Here is a 24,213-nt window from a genome sequence, read left to right as displayed (position 1 = left end):
CGAGAGAGAACAGGCACAGAGAGCTCCTGAGAGTGACACACAGGGAACTGTAGAGGACGGTGGGGCAGTAGAGAGACCCCAGGCTGAAAGAAGGGAACGTGTTGATGAAGGTGCTGCTATAGCAGACGCTATAATGGAACAAGCACACACTGAGGATGTTCAGGAGCCTCCAGACAATCTGAGGCGCTACCCAGAACGAAGGCACCGTCCACCAGACAGACTAGACTTAGAAAGAAACAAACAAAAACGAACTGTTCAAGTTCAAATTAAAAGATGCAAAATAACTACAACAAGTTCTGGGAAATGTTTCAGTTGTGGTTTGGTAAAAGTAACTCTAAGAGAAGGACTAAGAGAAGGAATGTTATGTTCTGTTATTTACTGATGTCCCCTTTAAGGATGGAGCACCCTTGGTCGTGCGCAGTATTGTTCTATGTTATTCTGGTACTAACTAGTTTGAGTAAATGTGAAGCTCCAGTTCAATTGCTTGTATTCTGAGTCTTTCTTATTACATAAATAAGTACTAAGTGTTAAGACACTACAGGGTGGAATCTATTGACATGTTAAAGTATTATTCATGCAAATTTAAAGAATGTTTGTAAAAAAGTATCCAAAGCCGACAAATACAAACACAAATTGCTGTTGATTGGAGGGATGACGTCCCTCAACCAATAACAGTGTGTTGTTTTCATGAAAGTCTAATGGGGTGGAAGATATTGATTTTTTAAAAGTATTTTTATGTAAAGTAACTTGTTTTACTTTTAGTAGATTTTATAGAAGTAAAAAAAAATGTAACTAATTGCATTCGAGAAAAGAGGTCTCTTAACAGTGTCAAATTTGTTTGAGATCTCTGTCATGTCGTTGAGAAGGTATTGATATTTTTCATTTACAGGCAATTGTATGCGATGCAGTTTTAAGACGGTTCCTTAACCCTCTGAGCAGAGGATGGCACATTTTTAGCTACATTTCACCTCCAAAAAGGTAAATATGACACCGAATGGTAAAAACAAGGGGTTTAACTTATTCACTATCATCAGCCAATTTAGAATATTACATTAATATATATATATTTTTTCATTTAACCTTTATTTAACTAGGCAATTAAGTTAAGAATAAATTCGTATTTACAAAGACGGCCTAGGAACAGTAGGTTAACTGCCGTGTTCAGGGGAGGAATGACAGATTTTTACCTTGTCAGCTCGGGGATTCTATCTAGCAACCTTTCGGTTACTGACCCAACACTCTAACCACTAGGATACCTGCCGCCCCCGGTAGCCTAGTCAACCTTGCATGTTCCGTTGAAGAGGTTTGAAGAGCAAAGTCTGAATCTTTAATATAAAGCTAACTTCACCACTGTAAAACACTGTATGATTAAATCATTCAATATTGATTCACCAATAAAAACGTTGAGCTCATCTTTTAATAATAATGTATTCATCATAGAATCATCTTTGATTATAGTATTGTCAGTGGCGAGCCGTCATTTAGGGCAGGTGGGGCGGAGCCACACCCGTTTTGAGCCCCACGTGTTTAACAACAATATATATATTTATATGTTGCCTGCTTTGCATGTTATTTTAGCAATGTCTACTTTTTAAAAAATCATTGAGTTAATAAAGCTGCACAATGTTCTCTGGTTGCGCCGTGATTGGTTCAACATCATATTTTCAAAATCATAGCTACCAAGCTAGCAGTCATCATCATGCATCCAGTCAACAATCTACTGGCAAATCCTTTTCAATCCTTGTCATATGAAGAGAAATTATAGATAAAAAGTATCAGTGCTCATCAACCTTTCCAAATAAACACAAAAAGTTGGAAATCGCAAATTCAACAATGAGTGGTTTGGAAGGAATCAGTGGCTAACTTCAAGCTTAACAAAGCAATCACTAGCCTGCTATTCAGCATGACTCCTGAGTGGTTGGAAGCTTCTCTATAAATTATGTAATATGCCTGGGAGTGTCACGTTCTGACCTTAGTTCCTTTATTATGTCTTTGTGTTAGTTTGGTCAGGGCGTGAGTTGGGGTGGGGAGTCTATGTTATTTTTTCTATGTAGTATTTATGTGTTTGGCCTGGTATGGTTCTCAATCAGAGACAGATGTCGTTCGTTGTCTCTGATTGAGAATCATACTGTTTTCCCCATTTTAGAGGTGGGTGATTGTTTTCTGTCTCTGTGTCTTCACCAGACAGATCTGTTTTGTTTTCGTTCGTTGTCCTTGTTATTTTGTTTTTTGTGTTCAATGTTAATAAATGATCAACATGGACACGTATCACGCTGCATATTGGTCCGATCCTTCATACTCCTCGTCAGAGGAAGACGAATATCGTTACAGGGAGATATGTATACTGTATCTAAGAAAGTAATACTAAGTGTATGTTGTGTAGTAAGCTGTTAGTAGCCCATGTGCCTCACCCTAATAATTTTGTCCCTTTCCCCTCTCATAACGTAGCCTACTGCTCTGACTTGATTGGGCACTTGTAGACTATAGCCTGTTTTAGAGAAATGTAATCATCAAATATTGTAAGAGCTTTCATTGTCTGCTTATATGCAGTTATGACTTGGTGTACAGGGAGAATACTGTAAGAATGGCCCGTTCAAAATTCTGTCGCTGTACATTTCAAAAGTGCTGAACAAATGGTTATATTGACAACATCCATCCTAGCTCTCTCATTGTCTTAATCTAAATTACAAATGTCCTGTAGTCCACTCGTTGTCCCCTTGTGCCATAGTTTGTACATCTCAATTATTAGCAGAATCCACATTTGTTTAAGCAAGTCAGCCATATCAGCTATGGTTTTAAAAAAGGATTCTCTCCATGGTGCTGAAAAGAAAGCTCTGCTGTTGGGACAGCTTTATGTCGACCCTAAAAGTTTGTGGGCACCGTTTGTTAAAGTTATAGTGCAATTAATGTATTGTTTAGTGTTGTGTTGTGTAGTGGCTTTGCTGGTATTCATCTAAAACATTTTGGGGGAGTTTTCCCCACCAAGATGTACATGCTGCAATCACCACTGGGTGGGTGAATTATAACACATCAACCCTGTTACCTATAGTTAGACAGTCTAGAAATGTTTAAACTATTTACATGTGTTTGGTAAGCTTGCATTCCATTCCCCCTGTCACATGGGGATCTATGGTTGATTCTAGATGAAATAGTCAACTCTGTTACAGTCAACCCTGTCACTTTATTTGGCACTTAATAGGCACTTACTATAGTATGTATTTGTTACTTTGAGATGGAAAACATGTTTTATATTAAGTTGAACATGTGCTCTTTATGACAGAATGTTAGAATTAGGTGAAATATAAAGTTACACTCCCCAAAAGGTACTCAATTGGTACTGAACTGGAGGAGTACTGAACTGGAGGTGGGAGAGCTAACGATGCTTCTACTGTTGCTCTCTCCTCAGATTCTTAGAGAAGCTATTTCAATCTGATATTTCTCCTATGGTCTAAAATAGATGTGTATAGAGGACTCCTCTCTAATATAACATGTCACACATTGTATCAAACTGATGGAATGTTAGGTGTCTCATTGAAAGTCTAACATCTACCATGACTACTGGATGTTTCAATTCTAATAAATAACAAAACAATCCACACCGTAACAACAATATTGCTTTTTTAATAAATGCTTTTATTAAAGAGTAAAACTTTGCAAACAAAAAGGACATCATCAAACATCACTGGCCTGACTTGAGCAGCTCTGCCCGGGGATGGAGCCAGCAACTTAGCTGCTACCGGTCCGGTCCAGGCTACCTGCAGACCTCCTCCCAGACCTCCTTTTCAGCACCTCCCCTTAACAGGAGAGGTGGTGGAAATGATCAGAGTTGCATTCAACTTGAATAAAGATGAGAAACTCTGGTCTGTGGAGCCACTGGTCTGAGGGGAGGACTTCTGTTGAAACCATTTCCATTTTTGGGATATTTTCTAGGACTGTAGAGGTGGTAAGCAGAGATGAATTTAACTAGGATACAGATGAGAGTCTCTGTTCTTGGGAGGAGGGTCACTGACCTTCGATGGTTTGTTGCCTGATAAAGAGGATACTTGCTGGCTTGAGGAGACTATAATGTTTTGAGGAGGAAATGTGGCTCGATGACTTAAAGAGGAGGAGGAATTATTGGGCGACACTTTTAATTACCAACGTAACCTCAGTGGAACTGTGGCTTCATCGAGTTCCAGCTCTAGGCCGACAGCACGTCAGGAAGGCTGTAAGACATCACAGAGACAGGTAAGTATCTATATATTTACATGTGTGATGCATGTACACTAAACCCTCACATTTGGATAATGTCACTTTTTAAAGTGATGACATGTATATTAACAGTGTAAAACATGAATAGATGTTTAAACATTCTTTACCTCATCCTAATTTTCTTCCAGATGCTTGGCTTTTTCTTTGTCTTGGATATTCGCTCTGATGTTTCAGCCTCTTCTGGAGCTTCTAGCTGCTGGCTGTCTGGCCCCCCCTGATGGTTCTCTGGCCCCTCCTGCTGGTTCTCTGAACTCCCCTCCTGGTTCTCTGCCCATGCCTGTTGCCTCCTTGGCCTTTCCTGGTGGCCATCAGCAGATCCAGTGGGCTCTTGGCTTACTTGTTGGCCTGTGGCCCAGCAGGGCAACTCCTGACCGTGGTTGTAATCGTGGCTGTGTTGGGTGGTTAGACACCGGTTGTTGATTTGAGCATCAGCCTCCAGATTCATCTGCTCCAGGTAGTTTTCCTTCATCCTCTCCCTCTCCTCCTTCAGTTGTTGATGAGTCTGTTTTTTAAGCAGGGACCGCTCTCTCCACTGCTTATTGAAATCCTCCATTTTCTTCCTTCTCTCCTCAGCCTTCAGCAGCTCCTTCCTCTTCTCCCTCTCTCTCTCTGCCCGGGTCATGGTGGATGTTAGCCTTGTGTGTCCAGGGATGGCTGGGAGGGGAGAAGAAGTAGAGTTTACATTCAACTTAGTGGATCTGGTATCAACTTAAATGTAATGGACACAGGGAATGAAGAATAGAAAACACAATTGGATCTCAATGATTCTTTACTCTTTTCAGTTGAGCAAGGCATGGAATTTGTCAATAAAGTGCAATAATTCCCATCCCGAATTGACCTGGCCCTAAGTTGAACATGAGTCCAGAATGGCACCTATTCTTTGTATAGTGCCAGGGCATATGTGATCGCTTAGCGCCGCATGGCCACTAGTAGCCCCCGGATCCCCCCAAAACACGTTTTTGTGTGTGTGTTTTTAGGAACTCTTTCTGGGTCTCTACTAAGTCTTGAGAGTTAGACTAGTAGATGACACAAGGTACCATTTAAAAACGTGGTTGTTATCAGCAGTATTTTTCTTGTTATGTCAGTCAGTCACTCAATGAGCCATGTCAGCTAACATGTTCTTTGGACAGTAGTTTTATATTGAAACAATGATGCAACATGATGACTGGTGTGGAACAAATGTGTGTAGAGGAGACTAAAGAGGATGATGTCATAAGTAGAGGGAAAACAGGTCTTACCTATGTGGACGATCTTATGGCCCTCCTCAGCTTCTCTCTGATACGTTCTCTCTATCTTTCTGATGTTCCTCTTCTCCCACTTCTTGTTTACCCAGCCCACAGCTCTCCTTCGGATACTTTTATCGGGTGAGAGAATGTCCTCCTTGTCATCTTCTTTTTCCTCCTCTAACTCACCCCTCTTGTACTCAAGGATCTCCCTTCTTTCCTCTTCCACCATCTCCTCTCTTTTTTTTGCCTGTATTATTTTTTCTCTCTCTCTGATTAAAGATAAATGGCATTTGATGGCTTTCTTTCTCTCCTCCTCTCTCTCTTCCTCTCTCTGCCTCTCCTCCTCTCTTAGTCTCAACATTTCTTTCTGTATAGCAATTTCAATCTCTCGTTTTTTATCCTGCTCCTCTTGTTGTCTTGCCCTCTCCTGTTTTCTTTCCATCTCCAGCCGTCTTTCCTCCTTCTCCCTCCTGATTTGTTGTCCTCTTTCTATGTGTTCTCGCTCCCCCTTCAACACTTCTAACCTCCTCTCTTTACGCCTATTGAAGACTTCCCGTGCTTTTGCTTTAACATTAACTACTACATGTTTCTTCATGCTTACTTCCTTTCCTCTCTCTTCTCTTTCCCTGTACTCTTCCTCTGCTTCCTTAATCACTTCCTGCTTTTCTTCCATCTCTCTCTCCTGTTCTATCTCCAGTTCATTCTGTCCCTCAATTTCCCCCAAAATATTTTTCTGCCCTTCCTTTCTTCTTCCTGCTTCCTCCCTTTCTCTCATAATCATCTTTTCTTTCTCCATCTCTTTCTGTTGCTGATCTTTTAATTCCATCTCTCTCTGATTGTCATTGTCTTTCTCCCTTTCTTTCTCCTTCTCCATTTGTTTCTGTCTCTCCTCTTGTTGTTGTCGTCTGTGTATCTCTTCTATCTCTCTCTGTCTCTTGTTCTCCCTCTCTCTTCCCTCCTCCATGTCAATTTGCTTCTGTTTCCATATATTTTCTTCTTCTTGATCTCTCTCAAACATTATCTTTCTCTCCACTTGTTGTTGTCGTCTTTCTTTCTCTCCCATCTCTCTCTGTCTCTCTTTCTCTTCGATCGCTCTCTGTCTCTCTTCTTCTCTTTCTTCCTCTTCCATCTCTATTTGCTTCTGTTGACATCTTTCTTCATCATTCTCTCTTTTGATCTCTCTCTGTCTCTCTTCTTCTCTTTCTTCCTCTTCCATCTCTATTTGCTTCTGTTTAAATAGTTGTTCTTCATTCTCTCTTTCAATATCTTTCTGTCTCTCTTCTTCTCTTTCTTTCTCTTCCATCTCTATTTTCTTCTGTTTACATCTTTCTTCTTCATTCTCTCTTTCAATCTCTTTCTGTCTCTCTTCTTCTCTTCCGATATGTTTTTGTCTCTTTTCCATGATCTTTCTTTTGATCTCTCTCTGTCTCTCTTTCTCCTTCTCTTGTACTTCCTCTTCCATCTCTTTTTGCTTCTGTTTACACATTTCTTCATCATTCTCTCTTTGGATCTCTCTCTGTCTCTCTTCTTCTCTTTCTTCCTCTTCCATCTCTATTTGCTTCTGTTTAAATAGTTGTTCTTCATTCTCTCTTTCAATCTCTTTCTGTCTCACTTCTCTTTCCATGTTTTTCTGTCTCTTCTCCATTCTCTTTCTTTTGATCTCTCTCTGTCTCTCTTTCTCCCTCTCTCGTTCTTCCTCTTCCATCTCTATTTGCTTCTGTTTAAATAGTTGTTCTTCATTCTCTCTTTCAATCTCTTTCTGTCTCTCTTCTTCTCTTTCGATATGTTTTTGTCTCTTTTCCATTATCTTTCTTTTGATCTCTCTCTGTCTCTTCTCCCTCTCTCGTTCTTCCTCTTCCATCTCTATTTGCTTCTGTTTACATCTTTCTTCTTCGTGCTCTCTTTCAATCTCTTTCTGTCTCACTTCTCTTTCCATGTTTTTCTGTCTCTTCTCCATTCTCTTTCTTTTGATCTCTCTCTGTCTCTCTTTCTCCCTCTCTCGTTCTTCCTCTTCCATCTCTATTTGCTTCTGTTTACATCTTTCTTCTTCGTGCTCTCTTTCAATCTCTCTCTGTCTCTCTTCTTCTCTTTCTTTCTCTTCCATCTCTATTTTCTTCTGTTTACATCTTTCTTCTTCGTGCTCTCTTTCAATCTCTTTCTGTCTCTCTTCTTCTCTTTCGATATGTTTTTGTCTCTTTTCCATTATCTTTCTTTTGATCTCTCTCTGTCTCTCTTTCTCCCTCTCTCTTTCTTCCTCTTCCATCTCTATTTGCTTCTGTTTACATCTTTCTTCTTCAATCTCTCTTTCAATCTCTCTCTGTCTCTCTTCTTCTCTTTCCATAATTTTCTGTCTCTTCTCCATTCTCTTCCTTTTGATCTCTCTCTGTCTCTCTTTCTCCCTTTCTCGTTCTTCCTCTTCAATCTCTATTTGCTTCTGTTTACATCTTTCTTCTTCAATCTCTCTTTCAATCTCTCTCTGTCTCTCTTCTTCTCTTTCCATAATTTTCTGTCTCTTCTCCATTCTCTTCCTTTTGATCTGTCTCTGTCTCTCTTTCTCCCTCTCTCTTTCTTCCTCTTCCATCTCTATGTGCTTCTCTTTGCGTCTCTCCTCTTCTTCTTCTCTCTCCATCTCCTTCTTCTTCTCATCTTCTTCTTGTCTCTGTTTTGGTATTTTCTCCATTCTCTTTCTTTCTACCTCTTTCTGTTTGTTGTGCTCACCCTCCATCTTCTCCTCCATGTCCATTTGGTTCTGTTTCCATTTATATTTGTCTGTTTCCATATTTTCTAATTCTATCTGCTGTTCCTTGATTTTCTTGAAGACTTCCTCCAATTCAGACGTATTTTTGTCATTGATGAGGGCTGTCTCCATCTCCATCTCTCTCTCCACTCTATTTTTCATCTCCTCTTCACTTCGTCTACAATCATTTTCTCTCTCTCTGTCTCTATCAAATGTTCTCTCTGGTTCAGTCTCGTCTTTCAATCTAATCTCTTCTTTCATTCTCACAACCTCTCTGTCTAACACTAGTACATTTTGGTTAACCTGTTTCACTCTCTCATTCTGTCTTCTAAACGCTTCTTTCGCTCTTTCAAATTTGATTTTGTATTGAAACTCTTTTGTTGTTATATCTTCTTTCAGTCTCTCAACCTCTCTCTCTAACTCTTTTACCTTTTCGTTAACCAGTTTGACTTTCTCATTCTCTGCAATACGCATGTCTCTTTCTCTTTCAAATATGATTTCCTTCTCAATCTCTTTCAATCTCTCAATCTCTCGTTCTAACGCTTTTATCGTTTCTTCTGCCTGTTCCACTTTCTTCTTAATTTCTTGTCTTTCCAATTCTGCTTTATTCTCACTTTCCATCTCCCTTTCTCTCTCTTTTTCCCTCTCTCTTTCCCTCTCTCTTCCTGTTTCAATAGGTTTGTTGTTCCAGGCCAGTCTTGGTCGCTGCTCCTCCATGACTTTCTGCCATAGCCTCAATCTCTCAATCTCTTGCTTCATTTTAAAAGGTTAAATTAGTGATAATCTATTACCAAGACATACTTTCAAAGGATTTGCAGAGAATGATACACAGAAATACAACCTAGAGCTAGGTAATTGAATCAAACACTGGACAACATCAATAGCAGGGTCATGTTGATCAATTCATCTGGACAATTCATTGTCAATTAATGTATTGACATGGTTTGAAAAAATTATGAGACATTTTATGGAATCAATTATGTCCAAAATGTGTTCAAATACAAACACACAACCTTCTTGCTCATTCAGTTAGGGGTTTGAGAAATTCCTGTTACAATTTGTGTGATGTTACAACAATGTTGCCTCTGATGTTTATGCTTGTAGAAATTACTCCTACAGATGGTGTTTCACTAATGCAGTTATTTACAACCCGCACAGATACAGTCAACAACAACAACAGTAATGACGTTAATAAGGAAGTGGATATTCAACCGGCAGAAGAAAGGCATAGGGGTTGAGATAAATGAAGGTTAGGTTCAGGACCTAAGGTAAAGGTAAAGGTTAGGTATAGTTTCAGTGAGGTTAAGGTAAGGGTTAAGGAAAGGAATAAAAGTGAACATTGGGTTAGCGTACCGCTGTCTGCCACTATTCATTTTCAGCTGGGTAAATATACACTGCCTTTTAATAATAACAATGACATGTCTTACGTGGGCCAGTTGTAGGTCCACCATCAGTAGATCCAGCAGTTGTTTGAGTCTGTGGATCTCCTGCAGTTTTCTCTGGTACTCCATTGCTTCTGTGGCTCTCTCTGCTTCCCTCTGTCTCTCTGCTTCTCTCTGTCTCTCTGCTTCTCTCTGTCTCTCTGCCTCTCTCTGTCTCTCTGCCTCTCTCTGTCTCTCTGCCTCTCTCTGTCTCTCTGCCTCCCTCTGTCTCTCTGCTTCTCTCTGTCTCTCTGCTTCTCTCTGTATCTCTGCCTCTCTCTCTCTCTGTGCATCTCTCTCTCTCTCTGCCTCTCTCTGGCTCTCTTCCTCTCTCTGGCTCTCTGCCTCCCTCTGTCTCTCTGCTTCTCTCTGTCTCTCTGCTTCTCTCTGTATCTCTGCCTCTCTCTCTCTCTCTGCATCTCTCTCTCTCTCTGTCTCCCTCTGGCTCTCTGCCTCCCTCAGTCTCAGGATCTCAGCCTTCCACTCTTTCATGATACCCCTTTCGACTCTTCTTCTCCTCCTTTCGTCTTTTAAAAGGGCTCGGAGATGGTCTGTCTCAGACTCTAATTGTTCAATGATCTTGTCCTTCTCTGTTCCACCATTCCTCTTCTTCTTTTCCTCCTCCCAGAGGCACACTTGAAGTCTGCCCATCTCCTTCTTCTGATTTCGGATCGTTCGATCCTTCCCCATCAACTCAAGCATGTGGGCTTCCTTCTCTGTATAGGTCTTCTTCTCTTCTCTCGGGAAGTAAACCTCCATCTCTGCCTGCTTGTAGCTGGGAGCAAAGGAATGTCAACACATTATTTAGGAAGTGAACTCAGACAATTTACTACAATATTAAAATAATAATTTAACTTCTGCTCAATTAATAATACTTTAATACTTTAATAATAATCAATTAATACTTTAATAACACAAATCACACAACTGTGACTTACAGTACGTGAATGTGATGAGTTGACTGTCCATGATGGCCAGAGGTGGGTAATGTGTCACTCTGGTCCAGGGCGTTACGTACAGCTTGCAGACACTGAGCCTTCCTTCAGCAAGCCGCACATAATGCCCTGGACCAGAGCTAGGTTATGTGATGAATGACTTACAGACTGTTCCACATGATAGGAGGGGGTAAGAAGACAGTCCCAGTAGGAGACGGAGATCGTCCAGAAGAAGAAGAGGTGTCCATCTCCTCAGAGACTGCAGGAAAGGTCTACACGTTTTATTTCTGGAAAATAAAGAGATGCCTTCGTTCAGCAACAATGTGTGTTTCTATGTTTCTGTCACTAGATGGTGCCATTGTACACAACATTTACTCACCAGGTCAGTGAATTCAGAAACAGTCTTCAGAGTTGAGTCCTCAAGCTCTAGCCTACAACCCATCATGCATCAGCACAACTAATATAATAATATCTCATCACAGTACACCTGGATTGTGTTCACAAAGTGTTTCAGGGTAGGAGTGCTGATCTAGGATCAGGTCGCCTCCTGTCCATCAAAACGTATTCAGTTTAATTTAAAAGACCAAACTGATTATTGATCAGCACTCCTTCTATGAGACTTTGTGAATATGAGCCTATGTGAAAGAACCTTTCTGGCATATGCTGCCTAGCAGTACACAGACAATTCAGATAGTCCGACAGACAGACAGAAGAGTAGATACAGATGGAGTGATTGATAGCAACAGAAATAACGAAGCGGATGGTTAATGTATTGTAAACTTTTGTAAATATTTGACTCACCTCAAATCACACGTGTCAAACCTCAGTTTTAGTGTTGAACCGAATAATATCCTCGGCATTAACTTTCTCTGGTCTGGAGCTGTATTGTTGCGTCATTTGGAACGCTTGAGCGTCATAATCCGTTCACCGCGCCTGCTTGATTGACAGCTAGGGGTTCTCCTGCGCATCAGTGTCCAAAAGTCGATAATGTTTAGCTACTCATAATTGATAAAGACATTTATAACTATTTTCATTTGACTTTTATTTCGTGTATTTTTGCCTAAGGTTATTTGGTAGTCTATGTTGTGTGATTTGTCTTAAAGTTCAATGAAAGTTCAATGAAATACAAACAGCAACCATAGCCTACAAACATTTCCCACACAAATACAAATGTGGGTGTTTAGTGAGAACACAAAATAATAACATTACAGCCATAACTGTACAAACAAACATACAATCACAACTCTGGTGCACCTGTCCAGGTCGAACTGTTCAGTATGTCACCATCACCAACTGCTGGACTACACCTGTTCTCCGGGGTACAAGAATCCAGTTGATCCGTTTTCAATTGACCACCGTTACCTCAAGAACCGCCTATTCCAATGGAGTATAACCTCTTATTAGTTTGTCCCTGTGACAGTCAAATCCCAACGCCCTTACCGCCTATCTGTTGAGTGTGTCTGTTGATTGTGGTGCTCTCTTTGGATCTCATCTCTCCGCTGTCGTAGTGATGGGCTTTCTGAGTCTTTTCAGTGAACCGGCACATTTGGCTCCGTTCAAGTAAAAGAGCGGGTTCATTTGGCTCATAAACGGATCTTCCTTCAAAACGCTTAAAATCAATCTAAAACAATGAAAAAACTGCTAATATTAAATGTAAAGAACAAAAGGTAGGCTTCCATTAAGTCAGATCGTAAAATGCGCGTAAAAAAAGAAGAATTCGTTTTTAAGCATGAAATAAATCCTCGTGGACCAGATTGACCCGCTCTCCACATTATTTATTATTTATGCAGTGAGGATTCACACGCTTTAGATAATGATGTTGTAATTTATCTACAGAAAAACGTTGTTCTGAGCTCAACAAGCAGTTGTAGCAGTTTGCAAATCATAGAGCCAGATGAATGGCTCTTTCACCGATGCAATTCGGTTCCCGAGGTTCAACAAAAAGATCCGTTCAAAAAGAGCCGTTCGTTCGTGAACGACACATCATTACTCTGTAGTTCTCCACCATTTCGTATCGTGAGCTGGAGGAGCGTTCGTCCAACTTCTCATCCAAGTAAATGGCAGCGGCGCATCATCCATCCGATGAACTCCCAAGGGACTGTGAGGATAGTTTACGATGCAACAAGCGTTTGGGGAGGACATTCATTGAAACGCAATGACTGTTTTTAAATTCTTGAGGGACTCTTGTTCCAGGGGAAATCTCAGCAGCGATGTATCTGCTGTGTGTCAGAGGTGGGATCTTTTCCTTCTTCACTATGCTTATTATACTGTACATATCGGTCACATTAATGACATTGCACTCAGGAAAGTTGTCTGTAGGCTATTGGGGAGATGCGCATAGCCCGTTGAGTTGTCACGTTCCAGTCCAAACATGACCTGGGATGTGAGAAGGGAGCTATTCTATAACACATGTAGATGACATGTTGTCTTTATATGTAGATTATATTTTGGTTTTATATTTCATATTTGATTGATGATTAGGCCTATGACTTTTGATTCCACTTTGGGTACCTTGCACCATATTGTCCTCTCTTGCTATATCTTAAACTTTATGCCCTTGTGCAGATCTTCTCTCTAAACAATATTCATGATAGTTTGAATGAGTTGAGTAAACTACACTGTTGTTAGCTTCTCAGTCTGTACTGTACTGTCCCTGGAAGACTCTCCACATAGTTCACCTAGATCCAGTCCACTTTGTACCACTGGTCAACTAATCATCCAAACCTCTGATTAGTGAATCAGGTGTGCTGGTGGTGGAATACATGACATGAACTGGTTAGGGGGAGGACAGGTTTGAGAAGGGAAAGACTAAATGGACTTTTCTGACCAACATCCCATTGACAGCCTGTCTGGCCAAAACTTAAAACGGACTCTAACCTTAACCCTGTCTCCCTGTGTGTCCAGTAAACCTCCTCTCATCATGGGTGTGATTCAGACTAGTTTCTCCCTGTGTGTCCAGTAAACCTCTCATCATGGGTGTGATTCAGACTGTAGTTTCTCCCTGTGTGTCCAGTAAACCTCCTCTCATCATGGGTGTGATTCAGACTGTAGTTTCTCCCTGTGTGTCCAGTAAACCTCCTCTCATCATGGGTGTGATTCAGACTGTAGTTTCTCCCTGTGTGTCCAGTAAACCTCCTCTCATCATGGGTGTGATTCAGACTGTAGTTTCTCCCTGTGTGTCCAGTAAACCTCCTCTCATCATGGGTGTGATTCAGACTGTAGTTTCTCCCTGTGTGTCCAGTAAACCTCCTCTCATCATGGGTGTGATTCAGACTGTAGTTTCTCTCAGTGTGTCCAGTAAACCTCCTCTGATCATGGGTGTGATTCAGACTGTAGTTTCTCCCTGTGTGTCCAGTAAACCTCCTCTCATCATGGGTGTGATTCAGCCTGTAGTTTCTCCCTGTGTGTCCAGTAAACCTCCTCTCATCATGGGTGTGATTCAGACTGTAGTTTCTCCCTGTGTGTCCAGGAAACCTCCTCTCATCATGGGTGGGATTCAGGCTGAAGCTGGAGAGGCCAGTAGCAACCAGCCCGACCACTTTATTACTAGTTGGGGCTGGATAGTATCTCTAGAGGTACAGTAGGGCATTTCCATGTGAAAGGATTGTCTATTAGGTATTTGTTTTGAAATTGTTAGATATTACTTGTTAGATATTGCTGTACTTTCAGAACTAGAAGCACAAGCATTTCGCTACAGTCGCAATAACATTTGCTAACCATGTGTTGTGAAGAGTAAAATTTGATTTGATTTGAGCACCAACGCATCGTTCATAGGAGCATGTGTAATTGGCTGTCAAATGAAATCTAAGAGTGTATATTTTTGGTAAATGTAATTCTAGATACATTTTTCAACCAGTGAAGGCTTTGATTTCTGGGTAAACAGATGGAAAAGGGATCTTAGAAAACATCACCAGAAAAAGTCTTAAAAGGTCCAATATCAGAACTACATAAAAACAGAATCATGTTGACATAAGGACCCCTGACTACTAATATCAACACTTACATTTGGTTTTGGAGAAATCATTAACCTTCTTTAAGTTTCAGAAATATTACCTTGTGCCTTGTAATTCCGTTACTAAAAACCCACATAACTTCAAGATATTTTCACATTTGTCATTGTGAGGAGGGGGATAATGAAAGTTCACAGAAGTAATGGTGGGGCTAACAATTAGTTCTAGTGATTTTTCTGATGTATATTTTTTGGGTGAATTATTAAGTGATTAAAATTCGTAATTCCGTTACCAAAATGCTAGTGGAATTACCAAGAAATCTGTAACCGAATTACTGCAACTGAATTGGCTGAAATGGGAAATCATAATAGTCACAAACCACAATTGGGTCACCTGGTACTGTCCTCCTTTCCACTGGCATATTGTTCAGCTCATAACAGTTTTCTTTCTCTTCTCTGGTGGTCAAATTAACAGTGTTAAAACAGTCTGTCTGGACAATCTCTCTCTGCATGCTGAGAGTGTTTGGTGCATGCTGGGAATTGTATGAGTGAGTGTTGTGTAGAGTTACATATCCTGCTTTTTCTTTTACATTTATTTTTCTTGGTGGTGTCTTTTTTCTCTTCCTATGCATCATTGAGGTTATCAGTATTTTTATTTAGTTGTTGTGGTAGAATTAAGTACATTGTTTTTCGTGTTGAAATTGGCTTTGGCGGGGGTGGCGACCCACATGGGGATGCCGTCCCTGTCACTTCAGCACGGCTTTAGGTGTGTTACTGAAGCTACTGTCACTGTGGAGGAGTTTCTGGTCGCCGTAGGAGAGAAGGTGGGATATGAGAATGTTGCTTATGCGTCACGGATGAATAAAGGGGTGGTGGTTTTGCTTAAAGAAGAGAGTCTTGTAGATCGTATGGTTGAGCATGGTGTACTTCTAAAAGAAGAGAGTCTTGTAGATCGTATGGTTGAGCATGGTGTACTTCTTAAAGAAGAGAGTCTTGTAGATCGTATGGTTGAGCATGGTGTACTTCTTAAAGAAGAGAGTCTTGTAGATCGTATGGTTGAGCATGGCGTACTTCTTAAAGGAATGTTTATTCAAGTTACGGCGCTTTTCTCTCCGTCAACAAGGGTAACGATTTCGAATGTACCGCCGTTTATACCCAATGAGCTGTTGGAGCATCCCTCAGAACATCCCTCAGAACTCACCACATTCTGAGGGTGCCACTGGTGGCACAAGCATGTCAGAGCTAACCTTTGGAGAAGAAATGTGCTTCTAGTTCTGACAATGCAGTAATAACCAACAAGTAATCTAACTAACAATTCCAAAACTACTGTCTTGTACACAGTGTAAGGGGATAAAGAATATGTACATAAGGATATATGAATGAGTGATGGTACAGAGCAGCATAGGCAAGATACAGTAGATGGTATCGAGTACAGTATATACATATGAGATGAGTATGTAAACAAAGTGGCATAGTTAAAGTGGCTAGTGATACATGTATTACATAAGGATACAGTCGATGATATAGTACAGTATATGCGTATGCATATGAGATGAATAATGTAGGGTAAGTAACATTATATAAGGTAGCATTGTTTAAAGTGGCTAGTGATATATTTACATAATTTCCCATCAATTCCCATTATTAAAGTGGCTGGAGTTGAGTCAGTGTCAGTGTGTTGGCAGCAGCCACTCAATGTTAGTGGTGGCTGTTTAACAGTCTGATGGCCTTGAGATAGAAGCTGTTTTTCAGTCTCTCGGTCCCAGCTTTGATGCACCTGTACTGACCTCGCCTTCTGGATGATCGCGGGGTGAACAGGCAGTGGCTCGGGTGGTTGATGTCCTTGATGATCTTTATGGCCTTCCTGTGACATCGGGTGGTGTAGGTGTCCTGGAGGGCAGGTAGTTTGCCCCCGGTGATGCGTTGTGCAGACCTCACTACCCTCTGGAGAGCCTTACGGTTGAGGGCGGAGCAGTTGCCGTACCAGGCGGTGATACAGCCCGCCAGGATGCTCTCGATTGTGCATCTGTAGAAGTTTGTGAGTGCTTTTGGTGACAAGCCGAATTTCTTCAGCCTCCTGAGGTTGAAGAGGCGCTGCTGCGCCTTCTTCACAATGCTGTCTGTGTGAGTGGACCAATTCAGTTTGTCTGTGATGTGTATGCCGAGGAACTTAAAACTTGCTACCCTCTCCACTACTGTTCCATCGATGTGGATAGGGGGGTGTTCCCTCTGCTGTTTCCTGAAGTCCACAATCATCTCCTTAGTTTTGTTGACGTTGAGTGTGAGGTTATTTTCCTGACACCACACTCCGAGGGCCCTCACCTCCTCCCTGTAGGCCGTCTCGTCGTTGTTGGTAATCAAGCCTACCACTGTTGTGTCGTCCGCAAACTTGATGATTGAGTTGGAGGCGTGCGTGGCCACGCAGTCGTGGGTGAACAGGGAGTACAGGAGAGGGCTCAGAACGCACCCTTGTGGGGCCCCAGTGTTGAGGATCAGCGGGGAGGAGATGTTGTTGCCTACCCTCACCACCTGGGGGCGGCCCGTCAGGAAGTCCAGTACCCAGTTGCACAGGGCGGGGTCGAGACCCAGGGTCTCGAGCTTGATGACGAGCTTGGAGGGTACTATGGTGTTGAATGCCGAGCTGTAGTCAATGAACAGCATTCTCACATAGGTATTCCTCTTGTCCAGATGGGTTAGGGCAGTGTGCAGTGTGGTTGAGATTGCATCGTCTCTGGACCTATTTGGGCGGTAAGCAAAATGGAGTGGGTCTAGGGTGTCAGGTAGGGTGGAGGTGATATGGTCCTTGACTAGTCTCTCAAAGCACTTCATGATGACGGAAGTGAGTGCTACGGGGCGGTAGTCGTTTAGCTCAGTTACCTTAGCTTTCTTGGGAACAGGAACAATGGTGGCCCTCTTGAAGCATGTGGGAACAGCAGACTGGTATAGGGATTGATTGAATATGTCCGTAAACACACCGGCCAGCTGGTCTGCGCATGATCTGAGGGCGCGGCTGGGGATGCCGTCTGGGCCTGCAGCCTTGCGAGGGTTAACAGGTTTAAATGTCTTACTCACCTCGGCTGCAGTGAAGGAGAGACCGCATGTTTTCGTTGCAGGCCGTGTCAGTGGCACTGTATTGTCCTCAAAGCGGGCAAAAAAGTTATTTAGTCTGCCTGGGAGCAGGACATCCTGGTCCGTGACTGGGCTGGATTTCTTCCTGTAGTCCGTGATTGACTGTAGACCCTGCCACATGCCTCTTGTGTCTGAGCCGTTGAATTGAGATTCTACTTTGTCTCTGTACTGACGCTTAGCTTGTTTGATAGCCTTGCGGAGGGAATAGCTGCACTGTTTGTATTCGGTCATGTTACCAGACACCTTGCCCTGATTAAAAGCAGTGGTTCGTGCTTTCAGTTTCACGCGAATGCTGCCATCAATCCACGGTTTCTGGTTAGGGAATGTTTTAATCGTTGCTATGGGAACGACATCTTCAATGCACGTTCTAATGAACTCGCACACCGAATCAGCGTATTCGTCAATGTTGTTGTCTGACGCAATACGAAACATGTCCCAGTCCACGTGATGGAAGCAGTCTTGGAGTGTGGAGTCAGCTTGGTCGGACCAGCGTTGGACAGACCTCAGCGTGGGAGCCTCTTGTTTTAGTTTCTGTCTGTAGGCAGGGATCAACAAAATGGAGTCGTGGTCAGCTTTTCCGAAAGGGGGGCGTGGCAGGGCCTTATATGCGTCGCGGAAGTTAGAGTTTAATGATCCAAGGTCTTTCCACCCCTGGTTGCGCAATCAATATGCTGATAAAATTTAGGGAGTCTTGTACATGTAGACTATAGCCTGTTTTAGAGAAATGTAATCATCAAATATTGTAAGAGCTTTCATTGTCTGCTTATATGCAGTTATGACTTGGTGTACAGGGAGAATACTGTAAGAATGGCCCATGTTCAAAATTCTGTCGCTGTACATTTCAAAAGTGCTGAACAAATAGTTATATTGACGACGTCCATCCTAGGTCTCTCATTGTCTTAATCTAAATTACAGATATCCTGTAGTCCACTCGTTGTCCCCTTATGCCATAGTTTGTACATCTCAATTGTCAGTAGAAACCACATTTGTTTAAGCAAGTCAGCCATATCAGCTATGTTTTTTAAAAAGGATTCTCTCCATGGTGCTGAAAAGAAAGCTCTGCTGTTGGGACAGCTTTATGTCGACCCTAACAGTTTGTGGGCACCGTTTGTTAAATTTATAGTGCAATTAATGTATTGTTTAGTGTTGTGTTGTGTAGTGGCTTTGCTGGTATTCATCTAAAACATTTTGGGGGAGTTTTCCCCACCAAGATGTACATGCTGCAATCACCACTGGGTGGGTGAATTATAACACACCAACCCTGTTACCTATAGATAGACAGTCTAGAAATGTTTAAACTATTTACATGTGTTTGGTAAGCTTGCATTCCATTCCCCCTGTCACATGGGGATCTATGGTTGATTCTAGATGAAATAGTCAACTCTGTTACAGTCAACCCTGTCACTTTATTTGGCACTTAATAGGCACTTACTATAGTATGTATTTGTTACTTTGAGATGGAAAACATGTTTTTTATTAAGTTGAACATGTGCTCCTTATGACAGAATGTTAGAATTAGGTGAAATATAAAGTTACACCCCCCAAAAGGTACTCAATTGGTACTGAACTGGAGGAGTACTGAACTGGAGGTGGGAGAGCTAACGATGCATCTACTGTTGCTCTCTCCTCAGATTCTTAGAGAAGCTATTTCAATCTGATATTTCTCCTATGGTCTAAAATAGATGTGTATAGAGGACTCCTCTCTAATATAACATGTCACACATTGTATCAAACTGATGGAATGTTAGGTGTCTCATTGAAAGTCTAACATCTACCATGACTACTGGATGTTTCAATTCTAATAAATAACAAAACAATCCACACCGTAACAACAATATTGCTTTTTTACTAAATGTTTTTATTAAAGAGTAAAACTTTGCTAACAAAAATGACATCATCAAACATCACTGGCCTGACTTGAGCAGCTCTGCCCGGGGATGGAGCCAGCAACTTAGCTGCTACCGGTCCGGTCCAGGCTACCTGCAGACCTCCTCCCAGACCTCCTTTTCAGCACCTCCCCTTAACAGGAGAGGTGGTGGAAATGATCAGAGTTGCATTCAACTTGAATAAAGATGAGAAACTCTGGTCTGTGGAGCCACTGGTCTGAGGGGAGGACTTCTGTTGAAACCATTTCCATTTTTGGGATATTTTCTAAGACTGTAGAGGTGGTAAGCAGAGATTAATTTAACTAGGATACAGATGAGAGTCTCTGTTCTTGGGAGGAGGGTCACTGACCTTCGATGGTTTGTTGCCTGATAAAGAGGATACTTGCTGGCTTGAGGAGACTATAATGTTTTGAGGAAGAAATGTGGCTCGATGACTTAAAGAGGAGGAGGAATTATTGGGCGACACTTTTAATTACCAACGTAACCTCAGTGGAACTGTGGCTTCATCGAGTTCCAGCTCTAGGCAGAATGCTGTCAGACATCACAGAGACAGGTAAGTATCTATATATTTACATGTGTGTTGCATGTACACTAAACCCTCACATTTGGATAATGTCACTTTTTAAAGTGATGGCATGTATATTAACAGTGTAAAACATGAATAGATGTTTAAACATTCTTTACCTCATCCTAATTTTCTTCCAGATGCTTGGCTTTTTCTTTGTCTTGGATATTCGCTCTGATGTTTCAGCCTCTTCTGGAGCTTCTAGCTGCTGGCTGTCTGGCCCCCCCTGATGGTTCTCTGAACTCCCCTCCTGGTTCTCTGCCCATGCCTGTTGCCTCCTTGGCCTTTCCTGGTGGCCATCAGCAGATCCAGTGGGCTCTTGGCTTACTTGTTGGCCATTGGCCCACCCGGGCAACTCCTGACCGTGGTTGTAATCGTGGCTGTGTTGGGTGGTTAGACACCGGGTGTTGATTTGAGCATCAGCCTCCAGATTCATCTGATCCAGGTAGTTTTCCTTCATCCTCTCCCTCTCCTCCTTCAGTTGTTGATGAGTCTGTTTTTTAAGCAGGGACCGCTCTCTCCACTGCTTATTGAAATCCTCCATCTTCTTCCTTCTCTCCTCAGCCTTCAGCAGCTCCTTCCTCTTCTCCCTCTCTCTCTCTGCCCGGGTCATGGTGGATGTTAGCCTTGTGTGTCCAGGGATGGCTGGGAGGGGAGAAGAAGTAGAGTTCACATTCATCTTAGTGGATCTGGTATCAACTTAAATGTAATGGACACAGGGAATGAAGAATAGAAAACACAATTGGATCTCAATGATTCTTTACTCTTTTCAGTTGAGCAAGGCATGGAATTTGTCAATAAAGTGCAATAATTCCCATCCCGAATTGACCTGGCCCTAAGTTGAACATGAGTCCAGAATGGCACCTATTCTTTGTATAGTGCCAGGGCATATGTGATCGCTTAGGGCCCCATGGCCACTAGTAGCCCCCGGATCCCCCCAAAACACGTTTTTGTGTGTGTGTTTTTAGGAACTCTTTCTGGGTCTCTACTTAGTCTTGAGAGTTAGACTAGTAGATGACACAAGGTACCATTTAAAAACGTGGTTGTTATCAGCAGTATTTTTCTTGTTATGTCAGTCAGTCACTCAATGAGCCATGTCAGCTAACATATTCTTTGGACAGTAGTTTTATATTGAAACAATGATGCAACATGATGACTGGTGTGGAACAAATGTGTGTAGAGGAGACTAAAGAGGATAATGTCATAAGTAGAGGGAAAACAGGTCTTACCTATGTGGACGATCTTATAGCCCTCCTCAGCCTCTCTCTGATACGTTCTCTCTATCTTTCTGAGGTTCCTCTTCTCCCATTTTTTATTCACCCAGCCCACGGCTCTCCTTCGGATACTTTTATCGGGTGAGAGAATGTCCTCCTTGTCATCTTCCTTCTCCTCCTCCTCTAAGTCACCCCTCTTGTACTCAAGGATCTCCCTTCTTTCCTCTTCCACCATCTCCTCTCTTTTTTTTGCCTGTATTATTTTTTCTCTCTCTCTGATTAAAGATAAATGGGATTTAATGGCTTTCTTTCTCTCCTCCTCTCTCTCTTCCTCTCTCTGCCTCTCCTCCTCTCTTAGTCTCAACATTTCTTTCTGTCTAGCAATTTCAATCTCTCGTTTTTTATCCTGCTCCTCTTGTTGTCTTGCCCTCTCCTGTTTTCTTTCCATCTCCAGCCGTCTTTCCTCCTTCTCCCTCCTGATTTGTTGTCCTCTTTCTGTGTTCTCGTTCCCCCTTCAACACTTCTAACCTCCTCTCTTTACGCCTATTGAAGACTTCCCGTGCTTTTGCTTTAACATTAACTACTACATGTTTCTTCATGCTTACTTCCTTTCCTCTCTCTTCTCTTTCCCTGTACTCTTCCTCTGCTTCCTTAATCACTTCCTGCTTTTCTTCCATCTCTCTCTCCTGTTCTATCTCCAGTTCATTCTGTCCCTCAATTTCCCCCAAAATATTTTTCTGCCCTTCCTTTCTTCTTCCTGCTTCCTCCCTATCTCTCATAATCATCTTTTCTTTCTCCATCTCTTTCTGTTGCTGATCTTTTAATTCCATCTCTCTCTGATTGTCATTGTCTTTCTCCCTTTCTTTCTCCTTCTCCTTTTGTTTCTGTCTCTCCTCTTGTTGTTGTCGTCTGTGTATCTCTTCTATCTCTCTCTGTCTCTTGTTCTCCCTCTCTCTTCCCTCCTTCTCCATGTCAATTTGCTTCTGTTTCCATATATTTTCTTCTTCTTGATCTCTCTCAAACATTATCTTTCTCTCCACTTGTTGTTGTCGTCTTTCTTTCTCTCCAATCTCTCTCTGTCTCTCTTTCTCTTCGATCGCTCTCTGTCTCTCTTCTTCTCTTTCTTCCTCTTCCATCTCTATTTGCTTCTGTTGACATCTTTCTTCATCATTCTCTCTTTTGATCTCTCTCTGTCTCTCTTCTTCTCTTTCTTCCTCTTCCATCTCTATTTTCTTCTGTTTACATCTTTCTTCATCATTCTCTCTTTTGATCTCTCTCTGTCTCTCTTCTTCTCTTTCTTCCTCTTCCATCTCTATTTGCTTCTGTTTAAATAGTTGTTCTTCATTCTCTCTTTCAATCTCTTTCTGTCTCTCTTCTTCTCTTTCTTTCTCTTCCATCTCTATTTTCTTCTGTTTACATCTTTCTTCTTCATTCTCTCTTTCAATCTCTTTCTGTCTCTCTTCTTCTCTTCCGATATGTTTTTGTCTCTTTTCCATGATCTTTCTTTTGATCTCTCTCTGTCTCTCTTTCTCCTTCTCTTGTACTTCCTCTTCCATCTCTTTTTGCTTCTGTTTACACATTTCTTCATCATTCTCTCTTTTGATCTCTCTCTGTCTCTTCTCCCTCTCTCGTTCTTCCTCTTCCATCTCTATTTGCTTCTGTTTACATCTTTCTTCTTCAATCTCTCTTTCAATCTCTCTCTGTCTCTCTTCTTCTCTTTCCATAATTTTCTGTCTCTTCTCCATTCTCTTCCTTTTGATCTGTCTCTGTCTCTCTTTCTCCCTCTCTCTTTCTTCCTCTTCCATCTCTATGTGCTTCTGTTTGCGTCTCTCCTCTTCTTCTTCTCTCTCCATCTCCTTCTTCTTCTCATCTTCTTCTTGTCTCTGTTTTGGTATTTTCTCCATTCTCTTTCTTTCTACCTCTTTCTGTTTGTTGTGCTCACCCTCCATCTTCTCCTCCATGTCCATTTGGTTCTGTTTCCATTTATATTTGTCGGTTTCCATATTTTCTAATTCTATCTGCTGTTCCTTGATTTTCTTGAAGACTTCCTCCAATTCAGACGTATTTTTGTCATTGATGAGGGCTGTCTCCATCTCCATCTCTCTCTCCACTCTATTTTTCAACTCCTCTTCACTTCGTCTCCAATCATTTTCTCTCTCTCTGTCTCTATCAAATGTTCTCTCTGGTTCAGTCTCGTCTTTCAATCTAATCTCTTCTTTCATTCTCACAACCTCTCTGTCTAACACTAGTACATTTTGGTTAACCTGTTTCACTCTCTCATTCTGTCTTCTAAACGCTTCTTTCGCTCTTTCAAATTTGATTTTGTATTGAAACTCTTTTGTTGTCATATCTTCTTTCAGTCTCTCAACCTCTCTCTCTAACTCTTTTACCTTTTCGTTAACCAGTTTGACTTTCTCATTCTCTGCAATACGCATGTCTCTTTCTCTTTCAAATATGATTTCCTTCTCAATCTCTTTCAATCTCTCAATCTCTCGTTCTAACGCTTTTATCGTTTCTTCTGCCTGTTCCACTTTCTTCTTCATTTCTTGTCTTTCCAATTCTGCTTTATTCTCACTTTCCATCTCCCTTTCTCTCTCTTTTTCCCTCTCTCTTTCCCTCTCTCTTCCTGTTTCAATAGGTTTGTTGTTCCAGGCCAGTCTTGGTCGCTGCTCCTCCATGACTTTCTGCCATAGCCTCAATCTCTCAATCTCTTGCTTCATTTTAAAAGGTTAAATTAGTGATAATCTATTACCAAGACATACTTTCAAAGGATTTGCAGAGAATGATACACAGAAATACAACCTAGAGCTAGGTAATTGAATCAAACACTGGACAACATCAATAGCAGGGTCATGTTGATCAATTCATCTGGACAATTCATTGTCAATTAATGTATTGAC

General features: G+C 41.6%; 2 protein-coding genes across 2 annotated transcripts; both read right to left on the bottom strand.

The window, feature by feature from the left end:
• Positions 1 to 4,354: 4,354 nt before the first annotated feature.
• LOC139411850 (trichohyalin-like) lies at positions 4,355 to 8,931 on the bottom strand. Its single transcript, XM_071158592.1, has 3 exons — positions 7,880 to 8,931; positions 5,490 to 6,589; positions 4,355 to 4,905 (listed from the first exon to the last, which is right to left on the bottom strand). Exons 1-3 carry the CDS (start codon positions 8,929 to 8,931, stop codon positions 4,355 to 4,357), a joined length of 2,703 nt encoding a protein of 900 aa, XP_071014693.1.
• Positions 8,932 to 21,714: 12,783 nt separating this feature from the next.
• On the bottom strand, positions 21,715 to 23,991 carry LOC139411849 (golgin subfamily A member 6-like protein 22). Its single transcript, XM_071158591.1, has 2 exons — positions 22,940 to 23,991; positions 21,715 to 22,432 (listed from the first exon to the last, which is right to left on the bottom strand). Exons 1-2 carry the CDS (start codon positions 23,989 to 23,991, stop codon positions 21,715 to 21,717), a joined length of 1,770 nt encoding a protein of 589 aa, XP_071014692.1.
• Between the last annotated feature and the right edge of the window lie 222 nt (positions 23,992 to 24,213).

Source organism: Oncorhynchus clarkii, chromosome 6 (genome assembly GCF_045791955.1).
Source record: "Oncorhynchus clarkii lewisi isolate Uvic-CL-2024 chromosome 6, UVic_Ocla_1.0, whole genome shotgun sequence".
NCBI lineage: Eukaryota > Metazoa > Chordata > Actinopteri > Salmoniformes > Salmonidae > Oncorhynchus > Oncorhynchus clarkii.
The sequence above is the reverse complement of the archived record's forward strand: the minus strand, read 5'-3'. Positions and strand labels throughout refer to the sequence as shown.

What these genes read in the sequence shown, in the direction of transcription:
- LOC139411850 (XM_071158592.1), bottom strand. Translation starts at nt 8,931, where the DNA reads ATGGAGGAGCAGCGACCAAGACTGGCCTGGAACAACAAACCTATTGAA. An exon ending in ATTGAAGAGGAAGAACGAGA is followed by an intron (nt 6,590 to 7,879) that starts AAGGGAGAAAGA and finishes AGAGGAAGAAAG; the next exon opens with AGAAGAAGAGAGACAGAGAG. An exon ending in CCATAAGATCGTCCACATAG is followed by an intron (nt 4,906 to 5,489) that starts GTAAGACCTGTT and finishes CTCCCCTCCCAG; the next exon opens with CCATCCCTGGACACACAAGG.
- LOC139411849 (XM_071158591.1), bottom strand. Translation starts at nt 23,991, where the DNA reads ATGGAGGAGCAGCGACCAAGACTGGCCTGGAACAACAAACCTATTGAA. An exon ending in ATGGAAGAGGAAGAACGAGA is followed by an intron (nt 22,433 to 22,939) that starts GAGGGAGAAGAG and finishes AGAGGAAGAAAG; the next exon opens with AGAAGAAGAGAGACAGAGAG.